The 23,789-nt window shown below is 36.4% G+C and overlaps 1 protein-coding gene across 6 annotated transcripts in view; it reads right to left on the bottom strand.

The window, feature by feature from the left end:
* Positions 1-23,789, bottom strand: part of LSAMP (limbic system associated membrane protein) — a 1,652,779-nt gene that overhangs the window by 251,663 nt on the left and 1,377,327 nt on the right. For all 6 annotated transcript variants that reach the window (XM_058295791.1, XM_058295790.2, XM_071214778.1 and 3 more), the window contains one exon: positions 8,079-8,204. In XM_058295791.1, the coding sequence (XP_058151774.1) occupies positions 8,079-8,204 (126 nt within the window). The remainder of the gene's footprint in view (positions 1-8,078; positions 8,205-23,789) is intronic.

The following is a 23,789-nucleotide window of genomic DNA, read 5'->3' as shown; positions in this document are numbered from 1 at the left end:
TCTCTACAATAAGTAGTTCATTTATTCATTCAACAATATTTCTTGAGCACTTACTCTATGCCAGATACTATACGAGAACTAAGGACACACAAGTGCCTGCTTTTCTGTGGAAAATGGAAGGTAAAAACAAACAATTGTATGACAAATAATGATTGATAATTGCTGGTAACAATTATTGATAATAAATGAGTAATAAGGAGGGCTCTGATATAAGAATGTGGCCATTTCAAATCGTTCTCCTTAGCCCAGAGGATCATGACATGGATCAGATGAAAGATGATCAATGTATCAGGGCAACAAAAGGAGGAAGAGACCGGAACAGGGCCTAGGAAAATAACATTCTCTAAATTTTCAATATACCTTCTCAGCAAGAAATTAATGAAACTATTAGTTGGATAGCCTTACTTTTATTTTTTCTATTGTATATCATTTGCAGTTTGTCTTTTATGTAATCATGTTTTATTATTTATCAATGTGCATTTAGTTTATACTCATAGTGTGAGTTATGTTATTTTCCAACAATAGTTCTATTTTACTTCCAAACCCTTAAAATAAATAAACCAATTAATTAATAGACTTTGAGTACTTACAATAGGCCAAGCAATGCTTTGGGACTGAGAATATATCATGAATAAGCCTTAGTTTCTGCATATTTAAAATATATATAATAAATATCTTACTTACAATCTAGGGGGAGGATAGATAAGTATATAATTAAAGTCCAGTAGTAGTAGTTCTATGAGATGGATTCCTGAAGGAAGTGTCATCTTGAAGTTCTTGCAAGAAGAAATTATACTGGCAAAATAATAGTATAGGTGAGTAAAAAAAGGATTTGTGAAGACTCAAAAGCAAGTGAAAAAGGCATACATTTTGAAATATAAGAAATATAATCGGCCTATAGCATAAATTTGAGTGGATAGGATTTAGGGATAGAAATATAAGTTAAAGAGAAGCTTAATATGCCAGTCTAAGTGCTTTGAACTTATCCCGAAGGCATTGAGAAATTGGGAAATTAAGCAGGAAAATTAACTTGACCATTTTTGGATTTTAGAAATAGTGTTCTTATAGTAGGGGAAAATGTCTATTAGCAAGGGTTCAGCTAGAAAATTGTTGAAATCCAAGTGACAGAAAGTATTGGCTGGACGGCACTGTGGCAACAACAGTGGGGGAAAGGTGAATGGATTGGCTGTTACAAAGGAGGTAGAACCAACACAAGGTGCCAAATGAATCATTGCTGGGGAAAAGGAAGAGAAAGAGACCAGGCTTAAGCTCAAGTTTCTTGCTTGGGCAATTTTTATCTCCTCCCCTGAACATTTCCTGAGATTATCCTCTTGTTCCTCTACTTCTGACCATCCTACACAAATGCCTTGGATTACAGGACCTGGGATTGCCCTTCTTGGCAAAGACCAATATCAAACGTACTTTAGCATCTCATTAGTGATGTTAGAATAGACCGTAGCTGACATCCACAGACAAGATTCCAAAGTCAATTATGAGCAGCCCACTAGAGCAGCCTAACCTAGCCTGATTTTTTTCCTGTGTAAGGTAAGCAACATCAAACAATACAAGTCCTACTGTATCCTCCTCTTTAGTGATTAGTTTGACTCAGAGGTAAATCACCCTGCACTTGTCCTGATGAATTTCATTGTGTAAATAATTGACCGTTTCAACAACTGCATGATCACTTTGATTTTCTTAACATATTTCTCCAAGAAACCAGTATTTATTGTTTTTGTTTGTTTGTTATTAGCCCCTTTATTTCTGCTCTAATGGCTCACCCATGATAACTGCAGATCACTTTTGGGGGCTCATTTCCTGAAACACCAGCTTTGGGAAAAATGATCAGGATGGAAATTCATCAAATACAAGTTCTATATAGCTACAGTTAATAAAATATTAGCTGGACTCTGGGAAAACTGCCTCCCCAGAGGAGGAGGGGATATATGAATAACTTGCTAGAAAATCTCTCTCTAACAAGACTCATATAGTTTTCATGCCCTATTGGAAAAGGGACACAAATAAAGAACACCTCAAGTAGGTATGTTGAGATGTGACACAATTTAATATACAAAATATTAAGACAAACCTTGACAAAAGCATTTTTTAAATCCCCTGGTTGTGTGTTGGAATGGAGGGTAGACCTGGATAAATACAGCACTGAGGTTGTTTAAAGGGATCAAATTTTCAGTCTCTCCCAAACTGGTCACTATAGGAAGCTGATGCGTGGATATCTAATAATCACAGTAATAAAAACAGCTACCACAACAATAATAGCTAACTGTGCCAAGAACTTTGCCTACGTATTTTCTTTGAATTCTCCTGATAAATTTTTGATAAGGACTCTATTATTACATGTTTTTTAAATATTAGAAATCAGACTAGAAAAATGCCTATATATATATATATGTGACGGGATGTGATATGGAGAAATATGGACTCTATCTCTGTTCTATTCGACCACACACAAAGTTCATTCTTACCTATTGCTACCTTTCCCCAGCCATGAATCCAAAATATCCTGGAGCTCTCAAGCCAAGTTAGACTCTCAAGGGCAAATGAAGGGCAGTTCATTTCTCTTCAGGCTCTGGGGATCAGATGACATATCTGGGTAGGATGAGAGTCAAATAGGGGGGTGGTTCGAGGGTATTTGAAAGTTCAACATCTGCCAGAATGACCAGCATATCAGATTGGAGAGACTTGTACCCCACCCATGGTTAAAGGTTGACAGTGTCAGTTATTGTGGGTATCTCTACGTTTTTAAGGTTGGGCTGGGGAGGTCAGTAATCATGTAGTTAAATTTTGTAGGCTTCACTGTCTAAATTACCAATTTGTTTTAGTGACACCACTGAAAAAGAGTTTACATTTACTTGTTTCAGAGTTATCGACATTGGAAAAGAATATGTGTTCTGGCCCAAATTAAAGCTGTTCATACATATAATTAAGTCTAAATACCTGCTACAACAGGAAACTAAATCGTGTGTTAAAAAAGAGAAATTTAAACATTAAAAGAGAAGAAGCATGACTAAACAATAACATCATGGTTTCACATAAGGACACATTCCAGGTTTCTTAAAGGGATTATCACTTCAGGTCTCTCTATATGTTGCTATCTCTACTTAGAATAGTCTTCTCTCTCCTTTTTTCTTGGCTAGGCACTATTCACCCTTGATGTCTCAGCATAAGCATCTCTCAGGGGACCTTTGCTGGCCTTGCAGATTTTGCTATATGGCCCTGTTTTATGGTTGTATTGCATGCTATAATTTTCCTTGATAATGTATAAATCTAATTAAGTGGTTAATGTCTTGCTCTCCTGTTGAACTATTAAGCTCTAAATGTGCAGGGACCATGTCTATCTTAATCTTCATTGTGTCCTTTCATAGCGTGAATGCTCAATAAATATTCTTGCCAAATGAACAAATTTTGAGATGGAAATCAAGATTAATATGAATATAATTCTGCAGTGAGGATGACATATTTTAAAACCAATATGCAAATAAAGCATGGAAAAGAAAACAGCACGATTCTTCTTTACTTATTTTCCTGCTGTTTGAATATGAAAAACAAGAATAATGAATAACAAAAATGCAAAGAAATAAATGAAACTAATCAATAGAGCATGTTGAACCTTTATTCTACTTTGAACTGTTACAATATGGTCAAGAGCCTTTACTGACAAATTCAGGGTTTGACTCTTCTACATCCCTTTACTACCAAGGCTGACTTGCAGAATCTTTTGGAATACCTGCACCAGAAACCCCCAGAGGTTGAATTTCCTGAAATTAAAAGTGGGGATTATATGTTCTCTGCATAAAATGTGAAGTCATACTAATTCCAACATGCTAACCCAAAAGACCAGATGATAATTACTTAGAGCAGGTACTTTTGGAATTCGACTTAAAGAAATTAATTTAATTTAACATACAGTTCTCCTAAATCGATGGGGCCAGTCTATACTGGATATAGTAACATGTGTATTAAGTTTAGAATTAGGACAGATTGGGCCACAGAATTCATGAAGTTCAAGAGCACCACCAGGCAAGGGATCAAACTTGGGAGTTAATTGAAAGGGAAATCTCAGACTAAGAGACTAAAGCCCAAGCTCCACTAAAAAAAATGGGATTTCAAACTCTCCAGAGTTGTCATAACTCCTCGTAGTACACTGTTTCCATTTGACAACAGCCATCAATATGCAAACTATTTCTTAAGTGAGATTTCTAGGCTATGTTTTGATGTCAAATCTGGTATCTGGCTTGGACAAGAGAATGATGCAGCACCTCTTGAATTGTTCTCAGCCTTCTGGGCTAAATCCTGTGTGCCTTTTGTATTTTTCAGGTACAGAAAGTCACTGAGGTTATGAAAACCTTTACAGAATGAAATGCTTAGAAACGCTTTCTGCAACCCTGAGCAATTCTGACACCACATGATACACCCTTAAGAAAGGGTCTTCCTCACAAATGTGAGAAGAGACTGAGAAACAAAATTCAATGAAGATGGGGAGAGCATTACCACTCACAGAGAGGAGATCAAACACCTCAAGAAAATACACATTATAGTGCAATTGCCCTCTGGGTGTTATAGGATTATGAAAGTCTAATAAGGAAATAGGTCATATTTAACAACCACTTTTGTGACACATCATGTTGCCTGTATAAAATAACTGCTGAGGAGAGAAAAATTAAGAAATTAGAAAGGAATGCATCAATGAGAAACCTTGGAATGCATCAATTCCTTCTCCATCTAAATCAGGTAAATGCATTCATTTTGTAAATATATGAAAACAAACAAAACAACAACAAAAAACACCATCCTTCTAACATCCCTGTCTCTTATAGAACACTTGCAGTCTATTTGAAAAAGAAACTGTAGGTATGAAAAGAAAGAAAATGGCCCAACCAAACCAAATAAAATTAAAAATTAAAAAAGAACTGAATTCAGAGATAATAAATATTCTTCTCTTCACAAAAATGTACCGTGCACCCTCTTTCCTTATTCCTCCTCATGTCATCAAATGATAGGTAATCAGGTACTTGCAAACCCTGCATAGAATGTGCCCTCTTTTCAGGGTGGCTCCATGTCCCTGTGGGGTCGAGCTAATTACAGGTACATTTCCTCTTCAAGGCAGTCACAGTCTGTACTGTTGAAGGTCCAATTAATAATTGAACAAAGCTAGTTGGATTTTTTTGCTCACACAGTCATGTGTTGTAGGCAGCTTTGCTGTCATACAGGGACAGAGCCTCTTCTGTGGGTGTCTCCAGGAAAGGTTTTGTGTTATAGGTAGAAAAGGATCACCTCTTGCTTCTAAATTTTGAAAAGAAGGAAAAAAAATTCCAAGATTCCTTTATAGAACAGTAAAGGCAAATTCTTTCTTCTGTCCCCAGGAATATGATTATGATAGGGTGGTTATTTAGGTCAGATGTGAAAGAGATGAAAAAGTAGGTGTGAAAATTAATTCCTGCTGTAAGTAAGAATAAGAGTTTGCCCTTGAGCCTGTGTATGTGGCAGGGAGCTAGTTTTGCATGTGCTGGAATAGAATTTGACCCTCAGAGCAGGCCTAGATAGAGAGTTATAGAAAAATAAAGTTCTTTCCCTTGAGATGCCTGAAAGAACTTAATGGAGGGTATTTCCAAAGCCACTGGTGCCCCAAGCTATGCAGGCTTCAGCAAACTTTTCTTTAAAATTCCAGGTGGTAAAAACCTTATTTGTTGCAACAACGAAACTCTACTGCTTTAGAAAGAAAGTAACTATAGAAAACATTTAAATGAAGAGGTGTAACTATTTTTTCAGTAAAACTTATGGACACTGAAATCAGAATTTCACATATTTCTTATGTGTCAAAAAATAAAAAGTTCTTTCAAGCATTAAAAAAAATTTAAAAACAATTCTTAGCTTGCAGGCAGTATAAAAATGGGGAAAAGGTGGACTTGGCCTGCTAGCTCTAGTTTGCTGGCTCCTCTACTTGATTACCTGGGAGTCCTGTAAGAATTATTATTATTATTATTTATTTATTTTAGCTGATTTTGAAGTCTCTAGGATTCTCTGAATGGATATAAATATTGCTGTCACACTGGAGTATCCGGCTTGCCTTCAAGTCATTTGTTGACTTGAAATATCATGCAAAAACAGATGATTCAGATATTCACCATCACTGGGAAGTTTATTAGATAGAGTTAGCCATGAATGTCTAAAACTCCTACTTAGACCAAGCCTAGAAATGTCCTGTAATTCTGTTTCTGTTTCAGAATTACTCTAAACTTAAGGGACAAAAAAGAATTGTCTTTGGATTTAGGTCACAATAATATTTTCCCCTGAAAAGACTACTTACTTGTCAATATTGCATCAAAAGAGAGAAAGTCTATTGATTCCTGAACTATAACTTGAATATTATCTATCTTCCTACCTTCCTCCTTTCTTCCTTTCTCTTCCCTACCACCTTGTTCCACAAAAGAAATTAAGGGATTGTCAATAATATTTTTATATATTCATTCATATTAACAAGATAAAAATAATATTGAGAAAACATAATGAAAGTAGGAAGGAAGTCTATATATAATTTTATGCCATAAAATATTACATATTTTTAAAAATAAATTTTATCAAGGTATAATTTATATATAATCTATATTCTTTTACAAATGGGCTAATACAATTCCATTTAAGTTAGAAGGACTCTGGAGGTTTAAATTAAACCAGGAGGAAGATATCTGATGTCTGGAAGTTCATACTTGAGACAGTCCTCTAAATATTTATCTTTTTTTGTGTGTGTGTGAGGTATTAACAGTTTTGAGAGGCAGAGAGTTTTTGAAGTTGTTCTCCTAAATAAGTACCTCATATGTTGCTATTATATATTACCAATAAATGACTAGTTGTATGCCTTTGTTAGCAACCAACAAGAATGGATTTTAATTAACAGACTTAAAAAAAATGGAGGCCTCCAATAAGAATCCTGGCCTAAACAGAAGAACATTTCATAGTTTACTCTGACCTTCACCTGAGAAATTAATTAAGGGGCTAATGTGAAATGTGAAATGGATGTCTCATATTCTTGCACCAGAAAATACAGAGATTTTTAAAGAAGTTATAACCGAACAGTTAAAAAAAAAAATTGCAGGATAGCTCTCATTGTGTATGTAGCTTTTTATATTTTTCATGGTGTTCATTTAAAAAGTACATGGTATAAATGAAATCCCTAGATCTTTATATGAAGAAATGTTAAGAGAATGCCTATTATAAGTCAGTTAAAAGTTGTAGGCTACCTACCAAAAATAATGATATTTTATAAGACGATTTCATTCATAGTTCCTTTTTCATGAAGCGATTAAATAGCAGGCCCCATTCTACAAAGACTATGTCATTTGCAAAGGCATGGTATTTGCATATAAGAAGATGCAATCTGTGGAATAGGGGAGTATGCATGCAGTTAATTCTAAATGATTTGGTAAAACATTTGCATGAAGTTTAAAAGCAGAAAGAATGCAGAAGTTATTTCTAGAAAATGATTTCCTGATTTTTTACCGAATTAGTTTCAATAGCTGGTGATCCATAATGAGCTCATACAACTTAGTCCATTCCTGATGCCCATCCACCAGATATCATGGACAGGTCTTAAGGTATCACAGACAGTTTGCATTATTCTTGACAGGTTTCCTCACAAGGCAATTAATGCATATTTGGAAAATGGTCTATAGTTAAAAATAAAAGAAACAAACATACACACAAACAAATAAAAAGAACACAAACTTAACTCATCTAAAATATTGTCCTAAAATGCTCAAGGAGTAAACACACAAACATTTTAGATATAGTATCAAATCACTTAATCCCACTCTATTCAACATCTATATTTATTGAATTGGGGAGAGGGTGTCCTACTGAAAATGAAAGAAGTATGCTATAGTTGCAGACTTGATAGAGATGACACATTAGCAAAGACAATGAGGACCCTATATAAGACCTATGTCACAATTCTATTTGTTCTTAATAACATGTTGTGTGCTTGCCCTTCTGATCCAATGGAATCTCAGAAGCTTGAGGTTATCTCAAATCCTGTGTGGCATCTCGGGTATTGGAAGCTTGCTTACCAGTCGGTGTAAGGTGTCTCCAGGTGATAACAGGTTCAGGACGGCCATTCGCCATGCAGACAAGGGTCACATTGCTGCCCTCATTCACAGTGACATCCGAGGATATGTTGGAGATCTTTGGTGGAACTGTAAATACAAAAGCAAATGACATATGGAACTATGTCAGATAAAAGCAGGCTTGTAACATATTGGTCCATGAAACTGGAAATGGCAAATTTGAGCTAAGTGCTTTTATGGCTTAAAAATTTTCAATTTTTGTTAAGTGCTTTTAAGATCCAAGCTTGCATCTGTTCATCAAATCTCTAAGGATATCCTAAAGCACTATTATAATGTGTAAATATCCCCCAGTATGGCCATCTGAGTGCTGTATGAGGTACATGGAATATCATAATGAAAATGTTATAGTTCCTTTCTGATTAGAATGGATATAAATAGGATATTAGAGCACACGTACATTTATATATATTAAAAATACATTTTCTTATCACTAAGCTTTACCTAAATTTATTTTCTTATGTATATAAAATGAACATAATTCAATTTCTCCTCCAAACACTAGGGAAAGATAAACTTTATATAGGATTGCATCGTTGTGTTATTGAGATGTGCTAATACCTGGTTACTGATAATCTTGCCACATAAGGAAACCATGAGGCTAATTTCTACAATGGAAAGCCTCTAAACATCATCTTTGTGAGTGACAGCCCTGAGGATGTTCTTTAAAGCTTAAAAGTTGAATGAATAAAGTCTAAATCACAGACAGGTGGGCCTTACAAAAATATGGTTGATCCTAATTATTTGCAGACTTCATAATTGTGAATTTTCCCACTCGCTAAAATTTATTTGTAACCCTAAATTAATACTTACAATACTTTTGCCATGGGCATGCATACAGCGGCAAAAAAATTTGAGATACCCAGTGTGAATGTTCCCAGCAGAAGCTGAATGAGGTGACATGGCCTTCTCATTGCGGCTCTCGGGCTGCTGTAAACAAGTGTTCTTTTGTAGTATACTAAGTGATTTTTTTTTGAATTTTTTGTATTTTTTGTTGTTGGTGATTTCACTAATTAAAATATCCCCCAAGCAAACCTTAAAGTGCTATCTAGTTCTCCTAAGTACAAGAAGGCTGTGATGTTCTGTACGGAGAAAAATATGTGTAAGACAAGATTTTTTCAGGCGTGAACCATAGTGCTGTTGGCCATGGGTTCAACGTTAGTGAAACAACAATACCTATTAAATAAGGTATCTTTAAACAGAAACACACATAGAACAAGATTATGTATTGATCAGTTGATGAAGATGATTGTGGCCAGAATCTTGCAAGAACCTAACCCTGTCTTTGCTAAAGGAGCAAATGTTCATTCAGTGTTTGCTAATTCAGCGTTTGCCACTATTTCACAGAACCTAAATACCTCAAATAACTTGGATTGACTGTATCACTATTTGATGGTTAGGCTAATGTGTCAATTTGGCCAGGTAGTGGTGCTAATTGTAATACAAGGGCATTTCATGGATTTTAATCATCAGTGAGTTGATGGCATAGATGATTGATTACACTTAAAATCAACTGAGGAAATTGCTGTCAGCAATGAGTTATGTCTCATCCAATCAGTTGAAGGCCATAAAAAGAGAAGTGATTTCAGCATTCAAAGAGAGAATTCCCAGCTCTACTTTAGACAGCCTGTGTCTTCTGGGGAATTCATCTAGGACCTTCATTAAAGACCTGGCTTGCAGCAGAATTTGGACTTGTACATCTCCAAGGCCACGTGAGACAATTTTGTAAAATTTCATGCTATTTACAGATATCTTCTGTCAGTTCTGTTTCCCTAGACAACTCTGACTAATACAAATATTACTCATATTCCTACTCCTGCTGATATCAGTACTAACAATTTAATGACAGCAAACTTGAATCGAGCATTTACTATACAAAAGACTCTGTTGTAGAGTACTTTAATTCTTTGGAAGAAGAAAATAAATTCCCATGAGGTAGGTTCTATGAATATTCCCATCTTTTATATGTTGGAAATTGAAGCACAGAGGTAGCAAGGTAAGTGGGGGAGCATGAATTTATATCCAGACTCCAGGTCCTATTCTCTTGGCACTACTTGAATAAAACTTCATCCTCACTATCCAGGACACCAGATGGCCAAAGTGAAAAATTACTTTCCGGTGATGTGAAAAAGGAATCCCCAAGGGCAAGCTCTACTACTGTCTGTTCAGGGTGGCAACATTAGATCCCACATTGGTGAGTTTACGTGGGAAGTGAATTATTTGCAAATTTCATCACAGATTACAAATAGTAGGGTTTATGGTTTGACTGTGATGTTCTTTAAAAACTTTTTTATATTTCACTCTTGGTTGTTTCTGGTGTCCCTGAGGACAGCATGAAGTTCAATAACAAAAGATTCTTATTTTTTTTCTCACTCTTCCTGCCCATTAGGGATACTATGTAGAGAGGGTGTGGGGGAGTGTGGACAGGAACATTATCTGCTTTGTTAAGCACAGAGGCAACTACCTAATAGCCACACAATGCCTGCAGAACCCATATAGGAAGTACTAGTGGTACCTGGACAACTAACTGGTTCTGTGTTGCAAGGAGGATACGGAGAACGACCCTCAAGACCTTAGTATTCCTTTCACAATGGCATCTTCTAGGACTTCAGTGATTCCAAATAAAACCAAATGACAGAAATAGAATGTAATTGATTCCCATTATTTAAAAAAGTTTCTATTCCCGCTTGTTTTCTATTGGGGTTAAGTATTATTTTCTCTTGCTCACATATTGACTTGCAATATATTCTCCCAGTCTTTCACTATGAGAACCTAAGAAGTCTTATCAATTTTATAGGAAAGGACAGGGGGCATCGAGAGGAGTAATGTCTTGTTAAGGATGATTTCTTCAAGAAATATGGCTTGGCTTAGAATTCAGAGCTCCTGAATGTCCAATTGTCCTGTTATTTAAGATTCACAGTTTCTAATTCCTAGCTGAGTAAACCTATGCTCTGAGCAGTTCCAAAAAACGACAATGAAATGTAAATCAATGATGGTGTTTAAGAACATGATGCAGATATCCTCGGTGAATACCTCAACAACCTAAAACCATAGTGTGGAACTACGTAATAATTTAAAAAGCTCATATTATTCGAGTTGGGGTCATCTCTGAATTGCAACATGGGGCATAGTATATAGAAAGGAAACAAAGATGTGTTCTGATTTTTAAAATTGTGGGGGAGGGGAAACTCTGTGGGTTTAATGCAAAAACATGCAAATTTAAAAAAGAGAATAAAACCTTTAATGGTTAATCTCCCAGAGAAACATACTGCCTCGACTAATTAAGAGCAATATACTCAGGTTGTGCCAAACATTAGAAATCTAACTACATTGGTATTGTATCTCATTTTGCTGAGTCCCTTCCAATGAGACTTACTCCATCATTTATCTTTCCATCTGTGTCTCTTTTTGTTGCATCGTCTTGCTGTGTCAGCTCTCCCTGTGTGCGGTGCCACTCCTGGGCAGACTGCACTTTTTTCACGCTGGGTGGCTCTCCTTATGGGGTGTACAACTTGTGTGTGGGGTTGCCCTACATGGGGGACACCCCTACATGGCATGGCACTCCTTTGCACACATCAGCAGTGCGCGTGGGTCAGCTCATCACACAGGTCAGGCGGCCCTGGGTTTGAACCCTGGACCTCCCATGTGGTAGATGGACACTCTATCAGTTGAGCGAAATCTGCTTCCCTCATTAATTCCTCTTAATCCCCCTTCCCACCAGCCTTATTTCAACTATCAACATTTTATTTGCCCAAATCACTGGTTACTTTGTCTCTAGCCTTTCTCTCCTCATGTTCCTCACCACTCATTCAAAGCACTGCAATCAGAATTTTTGTTCCTAAATTGCAAATGTAAGTACAATATCCCCTGATTAATGTCATTGCCCTCAAGATAAAATTCCAAACTTATTAATATGATTTAATAGGTCATTCATGATTGGCCCCTGCTTATCATTCTGGCCTCATTCCTGACTCCCTCTGCATTGCATCATCCATTCAGATGAAACAATTTTTGCTTCCTGGGATATGCTATCTTTTATTGCTCCTGCATATTTAACATTCTATTTTTTCTACATGGAATACTCTTCTTTTAACTATTCATGTAATTAATCCATGCCCCTTTCAAGTTTCAACTTGTAAGATTGTCTCTTCACTTTTTCCAAGAAAATTTCCTGCCCCACATTCCCTCCCCTCTATTCTAAATGCCACATTACTGGGGTGAAGTGCCTCTCCTGCGTACTTATACTGTGCTCTGCATTTCTTCATCACAGTACTGAAATTGTAATTGCACATTACTGGTCTGTGCTCTTCACTAAACTAGATGGCAGAAAGTGAGGTCTTTGTTTCCTAGACCAATGAATCCTACAAAGCATGGTAGGTGCTCATAAATTTTTTTTTTTTTAATAATGAAAATGCTATCTCAGTCCTTTGTGCCAATTCTCTCCTCAGCTTCAAGAAAAGCATCTCATTGAATTTTTGTCAGAAAGAGCAAACATTTATTTTGAAACTAGTAAATTTTAACTTTTATTAATATTTCTTTAGCTACCCCCTCTTGTGATTCATTTTACTATCAACTTCTTTATTACTTAATGGAAAAAAAAATTATCCTGGGGCAAGAAAGGGTTTTTCTATTTCAGAAACAAGAAGCATGAGAAACTTACTGCCTAGCTTCTACAGTTTTTACTTTTCTGAGTTTTAATTTGCTTTCTCTTTTTTTTATGAGGAGAAATTATATATATATATATGACTAATAAACTAATATTTATATGTCCTTTTTATTAGTCTAGGGTTGTTTCCTCCTAATTTCCTGTAGCATTTCATGTAGTTTCTATTTAGACCATCACTGATAACATAACATCAAGGTGACAATTCAAAGTTTTTTTCTATTAACTCGTGAATACTTAATAGAAATAATGGTATGTAAATTTAGATACTATTATTATTATTATTACCATTTTTCAGATGTGGGCATAGGGGACAAAATGGGTAAAAGTCACATTTTAGCTAATTAGTAAGAGATCTAGGACCAAAACCTACTGTTTATATATTTCCCAAACTTTACTCTTTCCTCTAGATCACATTTAGTTCTGCAAAAATGGTGCCGTATGGCATTTTTTATTCTATTTAATTCTCAGTAAGGATGACTATCTAGGAAATACTATTTAACATGATCATCTTATTTGCATCAGGAAACACACGTTATTTTTCAAAATCATTGTAATATTGATTTATGTGCAATTCTTGGGTCATCATGGTACTCTGAAGTTTTTTCCCCCTTTCTGGACTATTCCTTAGCAATTCTTTATCCACAGGATATTACTGTGATTTATTATGTTTTCCTAAATGTAATGCCTTGAACCATTTATTTGAGGTTTTCAACCTATTCAGTTTTAGTGATCTCTCCAATTTGTCTGGATTACTTTGCTTTTCTTACCAATTCATGAGCACTTCTTATGAAGTAAGGAATTGACCTATATTGCTGTCGTGGTTCTTGAAGCTGCCCCAATTTATTCCTTGTCCTTTGTTTCTGATTATTTTCGTTTTGGAGAAAATTTTCATTTCTTTGTTGTTATATCTATTTTTCTTTCTCTTGTGATTTCTTCTATTGCTTTTGTGCATAGTAGGTCCCTCTTAAACATAAGCTCAGTTGACTAACTCTCTTTCTTCTTATTGTTTATAATGATTTGTTTCATTTTAAAAATATTGACCTCTTTAAGTAATCTGGAATTTATTGCAGTGTGAGAGACAACCAGGGTTTGTTTTTCATAAGTGTTTAGCCAATTTTCTCAATATCATTTGTTGAATAATATAAAATATTAATACTACAATAATAATATATAATAATAATAATAATGTAAAATGCACATTAATATTTGGCTCTCAGAATTATCCTGTAAAGTGTTACCAACATTGCCAGCCCAGTATCTCTGAGAAACATGTAAATATATATGTCACTTACCACGTCAAGTAATTTTACCAAAATATTTTGAAAATATAAGTTCCTTCATTTTTTGGACAACATACTATTTTTTGAGTTATCAATTTCTAAATTAATTGCTTGTTAGATAAATACCTCCTAAAATATTGTGTGAAAAACATAATTTAGATATCCTCCTTTAGAAACTTAGCAAAAGAGTAATCCTCAGTTTTCTATTGATAAAACAAAACGAAACACTGTAAAGTGAATATGCCAAATCTAATAGTTCTAATGTTAAAATCTGAATTATCAAATAGGTGATATTCTTTCACTGGAATAAACATAAATTCTTGTTAAAGCAATGCACATTTTCCTGTTCCATAAAAATTGGTGGTTTCTTAAATAATGCTGAAATTTAGGTGGGCATGGTTATAGAGATTCCTTTGGGTTTGCAATGAACCAGCCTTCAGGAAATTATGATACAAACTGCCTCTGCCACCCATGTTTAAATTTTTTCTCCTGAACTCTTTTGGTAATTTCTTTACCCATACTCTCTATCAGATCTCTTGACTGTTATGGATCCAGACATACCTATACATATTTGTATGTTCCACTAGGCTCCCAACCCCTTCCTTCTTCTATTTCATATAAGACCAAGATCCCCTATGTATGACAAAAAGTGACAACACAGGAACATAAGCACAGTGGGTATCTATTGTTTTACCTGCACAGAATCTACTCTCCCTTTTTGTTTGTGGGAAACTACTCCTCATGCACTACCATGCATTTGTTAGTACTGTCAATCAAATGGCACATTCTCCCTTAGTCAGGAAATAGGTTCATGCCCAAAGTTGTGCGAATCAGACTCTGACTATTGGAACTTGGTTTTTGTAAAGAATGACGCTCCTTTGATAGACTGTGTTAATGTAGATATTGACATGGCAAAGCATACAGATAAACGCTTTGCCATGTCAATATCCTCAGTAAGTAGGGCACAATTTTCCTTCTGTGGACAATGTGACTTCTTTGGCCTATGGAATATCAGCATAGCTAATACCAGCAGAATCTACAAATAGGCTTGCACCATTGAGCCCACTACCTCTTGGGCCTCTAACATCACCTTGAGAAGAACATGCTCAGCAGAGCCTCTTCCCAGGGGGAGGATGGCAGATACCTGGAGCAAACAGTTTCATGAGATAAAAAACAGGACACCCCCTTATATTTGAATTTCAGATACAAAGCAGGTGTTTTTTTTTTTTTTAACTATAATTATGTTCCAAATATTGCAATGAACATAGTTAATCTGACCACCTCAGGGGCAAAACTGACCCTAGCAAAGACCATCCTTGATCAGCTGACTTGCAAGCTTGTGAGAAAGAATAGTCATTCCTTTATTCCCCTCAATTATGGAATGGTTTGTTCAGCAGCAATACCTTCCTGATAAATACTAGCTGATACACACTCCAGTACAACCACCTGGAGAACCAATTATTTTTCAGAAGCTTCTGAAACATGGATCCTTAGAGATTTATGACTTCTGTCCTTTCCAAGGCAAGGCTACTCTGCTTTTCCTTTGATTCTGTGAGCTAATCCTTATCCTTCCAATTAATCCTTGCTTTTTACATTAAAACTAGTCAGTCAACTGTTGTTGCCTAAACCAAAGATTCCTAATTCTTGAACATTGGGAAGTAGTCATAATGAGGGAAAACTTTGAAAAAGAAATTTGTATTTATTTTTTGTCTTTATTTTTTTAATGTTACATTAAAAAAATATGAGGTTCCCACATACACCCCCCACCCCTCTGACCCCACTCCTTTCCCCATAACAACAATCTCCTCCATCATCATGAGACATTCATTGCATTTGGTGAATACATCTCTGAGCACCGCTGCACCTCATGGTCAATGGTCCACACCAGAGCCCACACTCTTCCCACAGTCCACCCTTGGGCCATGGGAGGACATACAATGTCCGGTAACTGTCCCTGCAGCACCACCCAGGACAACTCCAACCCCCAAAAACGTCCCCACATCACATCTCTTCCTCCCACTCCCTACCCCCAGCAGCCACCATGGCTACTTTCTACACACCAATGCCATGTTTTCTTCGATTACTAATCACAATAGTTCATGAATAGAATATCAGTGAGTGAAAAAGAAATTTTTAAAAGACGTAAATTGTTGTAATCTCTGCCCAAGGACTCCTCTGGGTTTTCACATGATTAACTTAGTTGAATGTTTAGCACTGGACCTAATCTGTCTATATACTTTGCTTTAAAATAACCCTAGGACTGCAAGACCACCTAATTCTAGTTGTGTTTATTTTAATACCTTTATTCTTGTTCCCTAACTGACCAACCGACAGAAGGAATCTTGCTGAGAGTAGGGAGAGGAAAGAAGAGGTATGATATGGGGGCATTTTCAGGACTTGGAGTTGTCCTCAATGATATTGCAGGGACAGATGCAGGACATTATATATCCTGCCATAAACCACTGAAAGGACTGGGGGAGAGTGTAAACTACAATGTAAACTAAATCTATGCTGTGTAGTAGTGCTCCAAAATGTATTAATCAAATGCAATGAATTTGCCACACTGATGATAGAGGTTGTAGATCTGGGAGGAATGTGTGGGGGGGGTGGGTAGTGGGGTATATGGGAACCTCTTATATTTTTAATGCAACATTTTGTGTTATCTAAGTATCTTTAAAAAAAGACAATAAAAAAGTTTGCTATAAAAATGAAAAAAAAAAAAAAGAAAGGAAACTAATCAATTCCAGAATAGGGGAGAAAAGTAGTCCATTGACTCATTTCCCTAACCTCAAGTAATTGACAGTTATTATTTTTATTCAGTTCAAAATGTCATTCCTAGTGGTATAAATAAGCAATAAATTAGTCTCATTAGTTATTATTCATTTGAACCTGGGACAAGGTGTATTTGTTATTGTGAGGGAGATGGGGAGAAGGAGTTTAAAACACTGTCAATCCCCTAATTTCTGATCTTTATTTGGTATGGCTAGAGAAGCTTAAGACCTACGTTTTTATAATATTTAACAGGCTAGGGAACAGCATGGCATGTCCAATAAGAATTTTGTGTTTAAAGACCTATAGGATGTTTCCTGAGCTCGAACAAGCAAGATCCAATGATTCAATAATAAGACTAAAAAAATACAATATAACACATAAATGCCATCTTGTGAAACATCAAGCATCCATTCAGCCTTGCATTTTGCTTTAGAAAATTCCACTAAAGCATGTTTTGTTGTATGATGTGATAGTTTCCAGGATGGATGATTGGATTGAAAAATGAAGAACAGTATACTGGATTGAGAGTAAAAAGATTTTGGTCCTATCATGTCACTAACTCATGATATAACTGAACATTCTATGATATTTACTTTTTAATCCCTACCATCAGGCATATTGTAAATGCTTAAACATTTTTGAATGGATGAATGAATGAATGGCAAATCATTTAAATTTCTCCAAGTCTCAGTTTCCTCATTAAAAAATTGGCATCTTTTATAGGGTTTATATTAGGCATTATTACAGGATTGATGTTAGGGCCAAGTAAGATAATAAATGTGAACTTTTTCTCTAAACTGTAAGAGGTTCTACAAGATTAGCTACTTGTACCTGCTAAAACTAGCTGAAAAAGTAGTATTTGTAACATAACATAATACAATAGTTCATGCAATTCTATGGTTAATGGCATTCTAGTTAAATTTTTGAAGACACTATTGTTGCTAAAAGGTGTAGGTAGTTATTAATATTAATAATTAATAATAATTAATATTGACATTAACAATAAATCACCCCAAAGACATGTATTGAGTTCTTATCCAGTAATGGAGCAGAGCTATGCCAATATACTCAGCCCTTTAGTTAATGTCTAGACATTTTATGCTTTATAATAAAAAGTGACACAAAGATGTGAGTGTGCAACCACAGATGAAAAAAGCTTCACCCAAATTTTTGAACCTTAATTCTTAGGATCCAAGAAAAAGGTCTCTAAATAAAACTGTGTCACCAATATGTAATTTGTAATTTAATTTTCAATAAAAGAGAGATTTTTTATTTGTTGTCTTTGTAGACAACAGGTGTCAGGTGTCTGGTAGCTGTAATTTGAAGCCGTAGACCTTGCAGCAGAATGGAATGACCAGAAGTGATACATTTTTTTCTGTAATAGCCATAGTTTCCACTCCTATTAAGATCAATTTATAAAGCAGGAAACATCAGTTTCTGAAGTAGGTATTTTAAAAGGAGCATTCTATAGGAATATGATTCCTTTTAGATAAAAATTTCATCAGCAAATAGGGAAAGTATGGAAATTATAGATCCTCTGAGTGTTGGACTTAAAGCTGATGATAAGAGAAACTAAGTATCAGGCTACTCACATTTCTCTTCTGATACTATTACAAATGCTGCACTTACATATGAATTAAATGATGACTGAAATAACTAAAGCAAAGAGGACTAACATACTAACAATTTAGAAGAAAAGATAACACACACACACATATGTGTGTGTGTGTGTATATATATGTGTATATGTATATATATATATATATATATAAAATGCAAAATGCCAGATGTGTGGCAATGTGGTAAATTCCAGGAAACTGAAAGAGGGCAAACTCATGAAAATGACATATAAAACATTGAGGAGTCAAGAACAGTCATTGCCTCTCAAACAAACAAGAGTAGTTTTAAACTGTGTATGTCTTAAAATGGGAGACATCCATAAATAAAAGCTAGTGCCTGAAGCCTCATTACCTATGTCTTCTGAGATTAGTTGGCATTTTCCTGTATTGGCCAAAGGTATAGGCTAGTTAAGATAGGCTAGTTAAGATTTATTTTTTGGGCCTTTGAGCCCTACATCCTCACATTTTCAAATGGCCCTATGAGCCCCTGACACTTCCCCAGGAACTCAGACTCATACCCAAAACAGTCCCTAGAGACCCATCCAGACAGTAGTCATCATCAAAAGGGTCATACCCAAGCACGGTACCTATGGTAACATAAAATGCTATATGCTCACTTATGAACCACTCAAGGGGTTTATGTTCCCTTAATGATGATACATGTGTGGCATGGATATCTGCATCTGACTAAGACTCTTTTAGTCTGCTTAAGAAGGGATGTTAATTGGATTCTCCTATATTTATTAAAGGTTCAGAATCACCTGGAATCTAAGCACGTGGGCTGGTTCAGAGAGAGGATAAATTATCCAGGCACGCACACACACATTCATGACCAGTTAAGGGCGTCCATTACTGCTGCTTCAGCAATAGGCACACTCTGTGGGACGTCAAGTGCTGTTCCCACATACGGGTCATTGCCTTGCTAAACAAGAGCGAGTGAAACCGTCCTGACTTTGCTCAATGAGGCTGTAGTTACTCAGGAAGTCAGCAGCTTCTCCTATTCCCAGACCCTTATTCCAGCTGTATGGATATTTGTTTTTGCTAACCTGCTAAGTATCCAGATGCTGGTTTAACCTATAGATGGAAAGAATCCTCTCTTTACCTAGGCAAAATATCTTCCTAATATCTGGTAGTTACAGAATAGTCTTTAGATATTGTCCAAACAGAGCAGATGGTTTTGTTGTTTGGCAGAAATGGGGGTATCGAGCAGAGGGAAGCTCAAAAAATATCAAGCCACCTTGTGTAGATGGCAAATAGCAACTGGGTGAATTCCAAGTTCTGAGAAGAGGTTCTGAGCATTCATCAGAGAAAAGAGAAGTATTTCTTTTTCCTCCTTGCACTGTAAAAGATATATTTTTCTGAGTTAAAGGGAATTGCTTGATATAATTCTTAGAGAGTAAATGAAAATTCAGGCTGCATTCCTGGCGTATACTAAAAACTCACTCCTTATTCCATTAAGGAGTCTATAAGATTTAGCCCTAAACTATGACATATCCTTAAAAGTTACAAACTAATCCCTGAGAAATCAAGAGCTTTTTTCCCTATCTTCCACTAGTATTTTAAAAAACCTATTTTTCGAATGTGAGGAAATCACTGCCTGTACACTATGGATGATCATTAGCTATTAAGTGAATATTAAAAAGTGCAAGTCCTTGTATCAGAAACAGGGAGGATTTTAAATCAGAGAGAAATAAACTATAAGTGAATACAGAGGCATAAAGCATTCAGAGACTAATTTCTTGCCTCTTATACTTAGGGATAAACCAAACCAACTGCATTAATTGAGAGCCTACAGTGTGCAAAGGCACTGTGCTAGGCACAGGGAGAAAACAACAGTTATGACCTAGACTTAGCCAGGCTTTATTTTTTCAACCAAAATACCCATAGGAGGTTATCATGAAAATAATAAGAATAGTTACTAGAACATTTTCCAAATGGCTTATTGCTCATCTCATTTCTTCATTTCATTTGGGGAGTCAGAAATATGTAGAGATGACTATGGAGCTTGTAACAAATCTAAAACTTAATGATTTCATGTCCATATTACTTGCCTAAATTCTATTTTTTAGTTGCTTAAGGCATATAGTGTTCTTTGCATGTAGAGAAGGAAGTATATTCTAATAGAAACCAAATAGGGTGAACTAAAGCATGACTAGAATACAAGGGAAATAATAAAAGTTGTTTCCTGCTACTGCTCAAGGGCCCAGAAGATAGAACATTTAGATAAAGAAAAGGATTGACAGAAGGTTTTTAGAATTTCCTTCTTTGCATTGCCCCTGTTCAAAGCTTACCATGAACCATCACAAACTGATGTGTTAAACATAGCTAAAAGAGATAGAATCCCTATAGCAATTCTAAGTAGACTTGAAAATTCCAGAGAAGTAAGGTTGAGCATGATATATGGGGTAAAATAGTAACAAAAATAACTTCTAATTGATAAATATAAGTTGGGTTTCTCTTTCTTACCTTGTTTGCCCTCTGTTAGAGGGGCAAATGAACAGTTAACTATTGGAAGAAGATATAAGCAAGAAGAAAATTGAGAAGAAACTATGATGATGATGATGATAATAATGATGATGGTAATGATGATAATAATAATGTCTTAGGGGAAGCAGATTTGGCTCCACTGATAGAGCATTCACCTACCACATGGGAGGTCCAGGTTCAAACCTAGGGCCTCCTGACCCGTGTGGTGAGCTGGCCCAGATGCAGTGCTGATGTGTGCAAGGAGTGCCATGCCACACAGGCGTGTTCCCCGTATAGAGGAGCACCATGCACAAGAGAGTGCACCCTGCAAGGGGAGCTGCCCCATGTGAAATAAACGCAGCCTGACCAGGAATGGTGCCACACACACGGAGAGCTGACACAGCAAGATGACACAACAAAAAGAGACAGAGTCCCAGGGCTGCTGACAAGAATACAAGCAGACACAGAAGAATACACAGCAAATGGACACAGAGAGCAAACAACTGGGGGAGCCGGGAAGAGGAGAGAAATAAATGAAAAATAAATCTTTAAAAGAAAAAAATGTCTTAGCATGGCATTATAAAATTTAAAAAAACCCCTCTGCATGCTCTGTCTTATTTGATCCATAACATATCTATAATAATATCCAGACAGGTATTATTATCCCCCGTATTGTTTGGAAATCTGAGGCTCAGTGAGGTTCATTCTCTTAGCCAAGGTCACAAAATTGGAGTGTGAAGTGAGACTATTGCAATTCAAAATAACTTTTCTGGTTGTGTCAAGAGTCTTGAAGGGAGACCTTGATATTACACAGACTAGATTATTTTCCCCTGAGACGTAAAATGCTGCCATATTGATTGAATTAACTAGCTGCCAAGATAGTCAGGATACAACTAGAGATAAAATAAATTCTGGATGGGTGGACATTTATGCTGAGAAGAGTGATAGAGATGCCACTGATTGTGCAGAGGCTGTGGGAGTTTGGTTAACTGAAGTTAGTTTTTCCTCTGCGTTATTCATTTCCAACAATATATGGTTAAGAATTTGGTTTTCTGATTCTGAAGTATTTCTTAAAAATAATGTTGATAATATCTGAAATTTAAGGCGCTTTAGCAATTTCACATTGGAAACTAAAGCCATCCCCACAGGCCATATTTCTTGCCTGTCTTATTTCTTCTTCTTCAATTTGGCCAAAGCAAAATGGAATGCCTCTACTCTCTCCTTCCCCTTCCTTAAACTCAAAAGGGGCCTGGTGATTTGCACAAACGAATCTTGAATGGAGTGAGTCTCTCATTAATCTTGAGATAAATGCGAAGTTAGACATGGAGGGACCTTGAGTTCCACTTGTTTGTTCATAGCTGAGGGCATGTTATGTCAAAGATTGCAATTCTTCTTTCCTGTACCCTGCTGTGATGTTTAGTTCACAAGGCCATGTCCTAAGGAAACAAACACTGCCTATTAAAATCTTCCCCACCTAGCTCCCAGTCTCACACACAAACATGTACAATACCTATATTTAGGAATGTTGATCAATTATTGGAAAAAAAACTCTCAGTAAAATGCTCAGAGACCTGAGCATTCTAGCAAATGATCTCTGAGGCAGCTGTGACCCTCCGTGATTGTGTTTATATCCATCTCACAATGATGGTGCTTATACAACATGATGTGTCCAATGACCCTTCTTTACAACAAATGATGGTTTTACTATGATTGGAACACTATGTTCATATGGAGGAAAACTAAATGCTGAAAAAAATGGCATTGCTTGGGGGGAGAAGGTGATACAGACATGTCTGAGAATCTGTCAGAATCAGTAGTGCTTCTAGAACAGAAGCAAGGAGGAATTTCTCCTTCTTTGTTTCCATCAACTCTATATTTGGCATTGTCCAGTATTATGGATTGAATTATGTCCCTCAAAAAGATAGGTCTAATCTCCAGTCCCTCAGAATGTGGCTTTATTGGAAATAGAATTGCAATAGATGGAAATAGCAATTTAAAATGAGGTCATACTGGAATAGGGTGGACCATTAATCCAATATGACTAGTGTCCTTAAAAGAAGGGAAGAGACAGAGACATAGTGGAGAAAGCCATGTGAAAATGGACAAGGGAGATCTTGGATTTTACCACACACGAAAAATGTCAGGGATTGCCAGACACCTCCAGAAGGCAGGATAGAGGCATGAACAGATCCTTCTCTTAGATGTCAGAAGGAACATGGCCCTTCCAACTCTTTGATTTCAGACTGCCAGCCTCCACAACTGTAAGACAATACATTTGGTGGGTGGTTTATGTCAGCCGCCCTAGGAAACTAAGACACCCTGGTTGCCAGTAGTAGTTGGGTAGTTGGGTAGTAGTTGGCGCAATGGGCCTACGCCAGAAATCTCTATAGAAACTGTAGCCCATGGCATAAGGGGAGGAAAGACATCAGTCTCTGCGCATCCGTTAGGTGTTATCACAAACCTATGAGTCAAGTCACAGAGCAGGAATTGTGAAAAGTTTGTCATTGGTGGCCACGCAATTTGATGTTCTCTTTAATACCAGAATTCAACTGATTGAAGGCACCTGACATGATGTTCTTCCTAAGCAACAGGCAGCACAAAGAGATGTATGTAGCAGTGAGTGGTTTTATTATGTTTTTATCAGGTTCAAATAGCTCCGCATGGACTAAGGACCAAGGTTATTGGCCACCAGGAGTATTCTTGATTCTCAGTCTACATCTCTTCCTTTTCCATCAGTGGAGAAAGGGCAAACTGCTCCTTCTGTATGTTATTTTACCCATTTACCCACTGCCCATGGGCAAGACAATTAACTTCATCTGAACTGGGAGACTGGCCACTGAGAATCTTTGATTCC

The sequence above is a fragment of the Dasypus novemcinctus genome, chromosome 4 (genome assembly GCF_030445035.2).
Source record: "Dasypus novemcinctus isolate mDasNov1 chromosome 4, mDasNov1.1.hap2, whole genome shotgun sequence".
Classification (NCBI taxonomy): Eukaryota; Metazoa; Chordata; class Mammalia; order Cingulata; family Dasypodidae; genus Dasypus; species Dasypus novemcinctus.
The sequence above is the reverse complement of the archived record's forward strand: the minus strand, read 5'-3'. Positions and strand labels throughout refer to the sequence as shown.